The 9,497-nt window shown below is 58.1% G+C and overlaps 2 protein-coding genes across 2 annotated transcripts in view; one reads left to right on the forward strand and one right to left on the reverse strand.

Annotated features, from left to right (window-relative positions):
• NEURL2 (neuralized E3 ubiquitin protein ligase 2) overlaps window positions 1-5,137 on the reverse strand; it is a 9,943-nt gene extending 4,806 nt beyond the window's left edge. Inside the window, exon 1 of the mRNA XM_015827824.1 lies at window positions 4,468-5,137. Coding sequence (XP_015683310.1) covers window positions 4,468-5,137 — 670 coding nt within the window. The remainder of the gene's footprint in view (window positions 1-4,467) is intronic.
• Window positions 5,138-6,646: 1,509 nt separating this feature from the next.
• The window catches only part of CTSA (cathepsin A), an 8,787-nt gene continuing 5,936 nt past the window's right edge, over window positions 6,647-9,497 (forward strand). The window contains exons 1-9 of the mRNA XM_015827825.1: window positions 6,647-6,822; window positions 6,917-7,028; window positions 7,384-7,434; window positions 7,591-7,677; window positions 7,763-7,918; window positions 8,332-8,423; window positions 8,522-8,606; window positions 8,693-8,784; window positions 8,936-9,014. Coding sequence (XP_015683311.1) covers window positions 6,647-6,822; window positions 6,917-7,028; window positions 7,384-7,434; window positions 7,591-7,677; window positions 7,763-7,918; window positions 8,332-8,423; window positions 8,522-8,606; window positions 8,693-8,784; window positions 8,936-9,014 — 930 coding nt within the window. The remainder of the gene's footprint in view (window positions 6,823-6,916; window positions 7,029-7,383; window positions 7,435-7,590; window positions 7,678-7,762; window positions 7,919-8,331; window positions 8,424-8,521; window positions 8,607-8,692; window positions 8,785-8,935; window positions 9,015-9,497) is intronic.

Here is a 9,497-nt window from a genome sequence, read left to right on the forward strand (position 1 = left end):
TAGCAGACCTACTTGGTTCAAATCAATCCCCTTCCTCTGTTTTCTTTCTTTCATTTCTAATTCATGGGTTTTTTTTACCATTTTACCATTTTCTCCTTTTACCAATCCCATCGCCTGAGCCACCCACTCAATCAAGAGCGAAAAACCTAAATGGTTTGCCTTAACTAGAACCTGGAACTAAGGAGACATTTCCTGGCAGTGAGAAGAATTAACCAGTGGAACTACTTGTCTCTAGAAGCTGTGAATGCTCCAACACTGGAGGTCTTCAAGAAGAGATTGGACAGACATCTGTCTGAAATGGTTTAGGGTTTCCTGCCTGAGCAGGGGGTTGGACTAGATGACCTCCAAGGTCCCTTCCAACTTTATTATTATTATTATTATTATTATTATTATTATTATTATTATTATTATTATTATTATTATTATTATTATTATCATCATCATCATCATCATCATCATCATCATCATATTAATGTTAATGTTAATATTAACATTGACATTAACATTAACATTAACATGAGCAGGGGGTTGGACTAGATGACCTTCAAGGTCCCTTCCAACTTTATTATTATTATTATCATTATCATTATCATTATCATCTTAATGTTAATATTAATGTTAATGTTAACGTTGGCATTGACATTAACATTAACATTAACATTAATAATATTATCCACCCCTAGCCCAGCCAGTTGATTGGACAGGCTCTAGGTGATCCATGCCAGTTCTTGCTGAGATTCCTTTAGGAGCCCCGCTAAAAATAAGTTAAAATGTATTTCTAAATATTAAATATTAAAACTGCTTTAAATTAAAGCAGGCAAAATGTCGAGGCTGCCAAGAACAAGGAAGGGGACAGACCGGGCGATGCTGCTCCTGACATGTCACCTGCATGTTAAGGGGAGCAACCCAGCCCTGCACGTGCCCCTAATCCGGGACACCTGTCCCTTTTCTCCCTTGGGATTTGAGCGGTTCTGCAGCCATTATTTCGGCATGGGAAAACGAAACATGACTGAGTCATCACGTCTTAAGAAACACTAGGCAATTAAGAGATAAATGTGTTTCCTCCTTTCTAATTATTGTTTTATCCTTCAATCACACTGCTTAAAATTAAAGCCAGTAGGATTAGTAAAAGGATCTATCCCTCCCCCTCTGTTCAGAGAGGGCTGTTCAGTTTTGACACAGATGGCCTCCAAAAAAAGGCAAAGGACCAGCTCTCTGCAAGGAGTATAAATCCTTCCATTCCCCACCATTTGGTCAGAACCCGAAGAAGCTTCTGGGATGAGAAGCGAAACGTCTTCAAAGAAAAAACAAGAAAGTCCAGTTGCCTCGTGAAAAAGCATATTTGGGATGATTAGTAAAACCATTTAAATAGCAAAATGCATTTAGTGCTCTCTCTCTCTCTCCCTAACTCCCCACCCTGTGTGAGGTGGGGGCTGGGCTCATCAACAGCCCTTGGGAAGTTTCTGTGGCTGAGGAACCACGGATCCTGGACTCCCCGGTCCCAGCCCAACACCTTGTCGGAACTGCCATCCTGTGCTTCAGCCTCGCATTAATAGATGCCAGCCTGCCATAAACTGGGGGGGGGGGGAGGGAATTGCTGTGCTCAAGGGGAATGGGGGAAACCGAAACTTTGCATCAAGCCGTCCTGAGACATCAACTCATTGCTCCAAAACCAGAGGACTGGAAGGGGAAGCAGCAGGCTCACCATCCAGCCTTCCAGCGCAGGGACCAAAACAAACTCTTAGGATGTAACTGCTCCCCAAAGTAACAACTCCACAGAGAGATAACAAGGGGGAAGGGAAGGGAAAGTTAACTAGGGAACCTTCGCACGTAAATCTTAGTTCTGGCCTAGCTCTACTGTAACCACTTGATCTTTAGTAACGGTATACCTTTCACACAAACAGAGTCGGGGGTCTTTCTTTCCTAAGGAGCCAAGACAGGGTAGGTATGACACACCTTCAGCCCCACTGCTCCCCAAAGTAACAACTCCACAGACAGTGAGCATTCAAGGGCAGACATTGGCCGGGCTGCCTGAGGGGGGGAGGGTTTCCTGGGTGTGTATGTGAACCCATGAAAGCAGCAAGATGCAAAACCTCAAATATCCTGCTGCATTAGCAGAGGGACAGATTCAAGATCACGTGAAGTGTCAGTACTGCTTTACAAGGCCTTGGTGAGGCCACACGTGAAGTGCTGCATCCAGTTTTGGTCACCACAGTGTAAAAAAGATGTTGAGACTCTAGAAAGAGTGCAGAGAAGAGCAACAAAGATGATTTAAAGGCCTGGAGACTAAAACATAGGAAGAATGGTTGCAGGAACTGGATATGGCTAGTGTAGTGAAAAGAAGGACGAGGGGGGACATGATAGCAGTATTCCAGTATCTCAGGGGCTGCCACAAAGAAGAGGGAGTCAAGCTATTCTCCAAAGCGCCTGAAGGCAGGACAAGAAGCAACGGATGGAAACTAACCAAGGAGAGAAACAACCTAGAACTAAGGAGAAATTTCCTGACAGTGAGAACAGTTAACCAGTGGAACAACCTGCCTCCAGAAGCTGTGGGTGCTCCATCATTGGAGGCTTTTAAGAAGAGACTGGACAGCCATTTGTCCGAAATGGTGTAGGGTTCCCTGCTTGAGCAGGGGGTTGAACTAGATGACCTCCAAGATCCCTTCCAACTCTGTGTTTTTTCTGTTGTTCTGATTAGGAGTAAAAGGACTAAAAGGAACTGAGGGGCTGCCATGGGTGTGTATCAAAGTCGGGAGGAATCCAGGGGTCGGTGATGTATATAAATATAAATCCTTCCATTCCCCACCCTCCAGTCAGAGCTGAAGAAGCTTCTTGGATGAGAAGCGAAACGTCTTCGAAGTGACAAAAAAGAAAGTCCAGTTGCCTGGTGAAAAAGCACTTTTGGCACAACAAATGTTGCTGAACTTCATCTCCCAGAGTCCTTCACTCTTGGCCATTCCAACTGTCCCCCACCAATCCTGGCTTAGAGGGAAGAAATCAGAAATAATGGGCCTCTGTCATGGTTGACTGCTCTGAACTCCTGTTTTCTCAGACATGCATGTGAACATCCGTTACGGTTAATCATGCTTGCAGTCATGATCCCCTGACCCCATCTATTCTTTTTTTTAATTTAATTTTATATATTTTTATTTTAGCCCTGTTTTTAAAATCTCCACAGGGGTCAAAGCCACATTAGGCTTTTGCAGCACAAAGGACAGAGAGATTTAAAGATTAACCAAGTTATTGTCCCAATAATTCTTGGATGTTCATAGCCGAATTGTGGTCCATCACAATTTCCATCATCATACTGTATTAATCGGCAAGATGCCAGAAGACGGTTTGATCCTCAGCTGCGGGACCAGGGTAATCCCTGGTATTCCTAAATCACGTTCTAGCCCTCTGGAAGCACCTGGACCAGACCAGCCCTTCTCATTGTTCCATCGAAGGTGTAGGAGGACTGTCACTGATCTTACGCGGGGGAAGGGCAGACTTACTCAAAGCCGTCTGATGATGCAAGAACTTCCTGCTTCTGTGGTAGTTGCATTGTTCTGGTCAGGTGTCTTCACAGAGTTACACCAGGGACACTCAAACCTTTTGACTTCCTGTTTCTAACACCAGTTTGGGGCCCAGATCTCTTTCCTCCAGGATGAACCCATCACCCACAGCTCTGGCTGGGGACATACTGCCAGGTTCTCGCTGGGATTGGGTTCTCTCTCTCGCCTGGGCTAACTCGGAATAATAAAATGACAGAGCTGGAAGGGACCTTGGAGGTCTTCTAGTCCAACCCCCTGCTCAAGCAGGAGACCTTATAATAATCAGGGGTAGGCAACCTTGGCTCTTTTACGACTCCTGGACTTCAACTCCCAGAATTCCTGAGCCAGCTATGCTGGCTCAGGAATTCTGGGAGTTGAAGTCCAGGAGTCGTAAAAGAGCCAAGGTTGCCTACCCCTGCCTTATACCATTTCAGACAAATGGCTATCCAACCTCTTCTTGAAAACCTCCAGCGATGTAGCACCCACAACTTCTGGAGGCAGGTTGTTCCACTGGCTAATTGTCCTGACTGTCAGGAAATGTCTCCTTAATTCCAGGTTGCTTCTCTCTTTGGTCAGTTTCCAACCCTTTTTTTTTGTCCTGCCTTCCGATGCTTTGGAGGAGAGGTTGACCCCCTCTTCCTTGTGGCAGCCCCTCAAATACTGGAAGACTGCTATTATATCAACACACACACACACACACCCCAGTCCTTCTTTTCATTAGATTAGACATGCCCCATTTCTGCAACCGGTCTCTGCGTGCTCACCATGGGTCGGTGTAGCCCTGACCTTCAAAAAAACCCAAGCTGGACCCCACAGGCCTTGGCTACTTCTAGCCAACCAGCAGCCCCCCGTTGGCTGATCTAGCTGGGCCTGGGGTCTAAGCTTCGGGGGGGGGGGAATAGGGGGTTCCCTGGACACGCTGGGCAATACCTACAGCCGTACTCCACCTGGATGATCCGGACGCTCTTGGTGGAAGCAAAGAGGTCAACCACGGCGTAGAGGGGGCGGGAGCCGGGCAGACCCCTGGCGCTGGCCCCCATGTCTTCCCCGTTGATGACCATGTGCATGTCGGCCGTCCCGTCCGGCTGCGGCGCGAACAGCACCCCGATCCGGCTCTTCCGGGCCGTGGCCGGCAGCACGTTGGTCTTGTACAGCTCGTCCAGGATGTGGCTGTAGCGGCCCGGCCGGCTTCGGCCCACCAGTTTGTCGCGGGGGATGCGGACCGGCCCGATGAGCAGGTGGGGCCCGCGGAGGAGCCCCGGCCCGCCGGCCGGCGCCTCGGTCACCCGGTTGTGGTTGCGGGTGATGGCGAAGACCCAGCTGTCCCCCAGGCCGACCAGGTCCGGGAGCGCGTGCTCGGGCACCGGGGCCAGGCTGCGGGGGTCGTGGGCGGTCAGCCCCACCCGCAGGTGGCCGCACCAGCCGGGCTCCTTCTCCTCGATCTCCACCAGGAAGATCTGCCCGGGCTCCAGCGGCCGGTGGCTGAAGCACAGCCCGTGGGCGAAGCTCTCCACGCGGGTGGCCCGAGTGCCGGAGGCGTCCACGCGCACGTTGGCCCCGTGGACCGCGTGGAACCGGGTGGGCGGGGGGCGCGCGGCCGCCATCTCGGATCCCTCCGGCCCGAGCGGAGGCTATTTGAAGGGGGCTGCGAGGGGGGCGGACGCCCTCCGGGAACGGCCGGGTCCAAATAGGGAGAGCCGGGCCGCGGGCAGCCGGTCGGGTCCTAGCGCCAGGCGCTGCCGGGAGCAAGACAGGACACACATACACACAGATACACACACACACAGCCGTCTCCCCTGAACGCGCCACTGTGCCCCGCCGAGATGGGGTGGGGGGCGCCAGCGGTAGGCCCAGGAAAAGAGCCCGGCGCCTCGGAATCCCAGTCTGGCCCGGGCATCGGGAGCCGGTGCAGGCGGGAGGCTCCAGCAGCAGCTCCGACACGCCGCCGGACTTCAGCGGCCGCTTAGCCGGACGCTCGGAGCGGTTGTGCCCGGCCTGAGCCGGTCTTCTCCTCCAACGTCTCCGGAAATTCTCCGTCCTGCGGGGCCTCGTTGTCCCACAGATGCTTCTTTTCTCTCTCTCTCTCTCTCTCTCTCTGAAGACGTTTCGCTTCTCACCCAAGAAGCTTCCTCGGCTCTGACCGAATCCCTCCCTTCCCCGCCATCCAGGCAGAGCCGAGGAAGCTTCTGGGGTGAGAAGCGAAACGTCTTCAGCGAAAAACAAGGAAGCGCAGCTGCCTCGCGAAAGAAGCACCTTCGGCTCTTCTCGTCCAAGCAAAGCCCCCAAATTTCTTCGCCCTGTCCGCGGGGGGGGGCTGGCTTCCAGGGGCCTCGCTCTTGCGTGCGCCCCCCTCCGCCCCATTCCACTCCGGGGCCGCAGCAAAGGGGCGCCTGGGCCAGCCGGACTCGACTAGCTGTCCGGCCCCCGGCCCCTCCGCGCTGGACCCCGCCGGTCAAGGCCGAAGCAGCCGTCCCTGCCCCCCCCCCGACTCCCCCCTTCCCACCCGCGGCGTCTCCGGAGCTTCTGGGGCGCCGCGGAGCAGCAGCCCCTCCGGCCCGGCCCGGCGCTGGGGGAGCAGGCATGGTGGGGGGGGGGCAGGCAGCCTGCGGGGCTTCTGGGGCTGCAAGCGGGGGGGCGCGGGGGCGGCTCCGCAGGCCTTGGCTCCGGGGTTCAACTCAGCCCCGCCGCCGCCCCGGCGCCGCTCCCTCCTCCCCCTCCCCCTCCTCCCCCTCCTCCACCGCCGTCGCCTCTGCAGCGGGGCCAGGACCCTCCCGGGGGCGGGGCGAGGTGGCGCGCCGCCCCGATTGGCCGCTGCTGGCTCCGGGCCCCGCCCCGCCCGTCAAGTGACCAGGGCCCGGCGGGGAGCGGCAATCACGTGCGCCCGGTCGCCGCTGCAGGAGCCGCCGCTGCTGGAGCAAGAGGAGCCCCCCCACCCCGTGGCCAGGTGAGCCCCGCCGGGAGCCGCGGAGGGGCGGCCCCGGAACCGCGGCTGGCGGGACCCCCGGGACTCGGGAGGGAGGGAGGGAGGGAGCCGGGCGGGGGGCGGACAGCCTCCTCCCGCAGGAGCCCCCCCCCCGGAGGCTCCTGACCGCCCGCCCGGCGCTTCCCCGCAGATGGCTCTCGCGCCGCTGCTGATGCTCCTGGCTGCCGTGGCCGCCGCCGCCGCCCGGTCCGGCTCGCCCTCCTCCAAGTACGCGATCGGCTTCCTGCCGGGGCTGCCCAAGCAGGCGGCCTTCGAGCAGTACACGGGCTACCTGAGCGTGGACGGCGACAAGCACCTGCACTACTGGTAGGCGGGCGGCGGGCCGGCGGTGGGGGGGGGGCAGGCAGGGCAGGGCAGGGCCGGTCGAGGCGGCCCCTCCGACGCGGCTTCCTCTCCGCAGGTTCGTGGAGGCGGAGGAGGCGGACGCGGAGAAGCCGCTGGTGCTCTGGCTGAACGGGGGTCCCGGCTGCAGCTCCATCGCCGGCCTTTTGACCGAGCACGGGCCCTTCAGGGTCAGTAGCCCCCCCTCCCCGGGGGCTCCGCCCTCTCCGGGGCCGCGTAGGGATGCGGGGAGGGAGGCAGAAGCCCCCCCCCTCCCCGGTCCACTCCGCCCCGCTGTCGCTCTGGGGCAGCTTCCCTTCTGCTTCCCCGGGGGGCGGGGAGAGGGGGGGCAGCTGGAAGGGCCGGCTCTTGTGTCTCTCGCATTTGTGAGGTCACACTTCCCCCCCCTGCCACTGTTGCCTCACCTGGCAGGGGCTCCTGTGCCTTCCCGAGGTGCTCAGGGGGCCAGAGAGCCCTGGGCATCAGGCAGAGGCTGTGGGCATTCTTGGGGGTCTTCGCTGAGGAGGGTCACTTGCTCCCATTTAGGTCCAGCCAGACGGAGCCACCTTGACGTATAATGAATACAGCTGGAATAAGGTGAGCCCCCCCCAGCCCTGAAAGCTTGGCTGGAGCACCTCCTGCCCCTCCCAACCCAGAAGGCATGAGAGGCAGTGGCAGGATCACACACACACACACACACACACACACACACACACACCGTGGAGCCTCACCCCTCCCCTTGTCTCCCTCCAGCTCGCTCACATCCTCTACCTGGAGTCCCCGGTTGGCGTCGGCTACTCCTACTCGGACACCCAAGAGTATCGGACAAACGACACAGAGGTGGGTGCCGGCCCTTGCCCGCAGCTCTGCCCTCCTTGCCCCATCTGCCTCTGGGCCTGGCACGTGCCTCTCTCTCCGCCTGCAGGTGGCCCGCGTCAACTACCTGGCCTTGAAGGAGTTCTTCCGCCTCTTTCCGGAGCACCTGCCCAAAGACCTTTACCTGTCCGGGGAAAGCTATGGCGGGGTCTACATCCCCACCTTGGCGCAGTGGGTCATGCAGGACGCCAGCCTCAAGCTGAAGGTGGGTGTGCCAGGCCCCTGAGGCCCCGGAGCAGTCTCCCCTGGAGCCTGGCATTAAGTGGGCGTGGAGGGAATCGGGTGGTGGCCGCAGGGCTGCCCGGCGGCATTGCCCCCCAGCACTGGGCAGCTCTGCAGACTGGCAAGACCAGAATTCTGCCAGCAGCAGGAGCGGCAGTCGCTGCTTCTTCCTGGGCCTCCCTTGAGCTGCTCTTTTGGAGAAGCAAAACCAGGGCGTGGTGCAAGTTTCCTCAGCCGGTGCGCCTGCGCGCACACACACACACACACACACACGTTTCCCTGCCCTGGGGAGTGCCTGGCCGCCAACAGCCAGTCAGCTCCTCTTGGGCATGTGGGTGGGGGAGGGAAGGGAATGGTGGTGAGGGGCTGCTGGGCGTCACTGGGCGTGCGTTTCAGGGCCTCTCGGTGGGCAACGGGCTCTCCTGCTACGAGACCAACGACAACTCCCTGGTTTACTTCGCCTACTATCACGGCCTGCTGGGCAAAAGGTGAGCCTCTGCCCGGGGCCCGGAGGAGGAGGGGCGGGGTGGGCGCTGCGGCCCCCAAGGCGGCTGAGGGACCCTCTGCTTCTCCCCCCCCCCCGCAGGCTCTGGGACGACCTGCAGCGCTACTGCTGCTCCAAGGAGAAGTGCGACTTCCACAAAAGCACAAATGTGAACTGCACGTCTGCGGTGAGTGGGGAGGACCACCGGGGCTGGGCCTGGGGGGGGGGGTGTGTGGCAGGGGAGAGGTCAACCCGCTCTCTTGTTCCCCACAGATGGTCGAGGTGATCCAGATTGTGGACGAATCGGGCCTCAACATCTACAACCTCTATGCCCCCTGCGCTGGGGGGGTGCCAGGAAAGTACAGGTGAGGACCTGGCGGTTTGCAGGCTGCCCTACTTTCCTCTGCCCCCCCCCGGGGTTCCTTGGCTCCTGGGAGTGACGGGCAGGTCTCCCCCCCCCTGGGTGGAGGATGCGGGGGTCCTGGGCAGGCAGCTCAGCCGTTGCCCACCTTGCAGTTACCTGGAGGAGACCATCGTCACTCACGACCTGGGCAACAGGTTCATCAGGCACCCGGCACGAAGCCTCTGGAGGCAGGTGAGGAGAAGCCGCTTGGGGGGCGATTGCCAGGGGGGGAGGGGGAGGCTGGGCATGACCCCTGCTGAGGAGGAAGGGTTGGGGGTCCCAAAGGTGCCGCAGGAGAACCTTCACTGGTGGGGGTGGAACACCCAAGAGGGTGAGACAAGACCCAGGCCCTCTGCAATGGCCTAGAGAGCAGAGCGAAGGCTCTTCTGCGCTTCTCTGCCCTGCCCAGGATTTAAGCCAGTTCCCCAAAACACAGGAGGGGGAGGGGGGAGGAGGAGGAGGAGGAGGAGGAGGAGGAGGAGGAGGGGAAGCGAAGGCTCCTTGGGCATCTCAGAAGCCTTTTGCTCTCCAGAGGCTGTGGCTTCCTTCCTTCATGCAGCTTTCCTCTGCCCTTTGGAGGGCCTGAAAGCAGCTGACCAAACAGGGAGGGAGGGAGGGAGGAAAGGAAGGAAGGAAGGAAGGAAGGAAGGAAGGAAGGAAGGAAGGAAGGAAGGA

This window comes from Protobothrops mucrosquamatus, unplaced genomic scaffold (genome assembly GCF_001527695.2).
Source record: "Protobothrops mucrosquamatus isolate PMUCROS unplaced genomic scaffold, P.Mucros_1.0 scaffold3979, whole genome shotgun sequence".
NCBI classification, from domain to species: Eukaryota; Metazoa; Chordata; class Lepidosauria; order Squamata; family Viperidae; genus Protobothrops; species Protobothrops mucrosquamatus.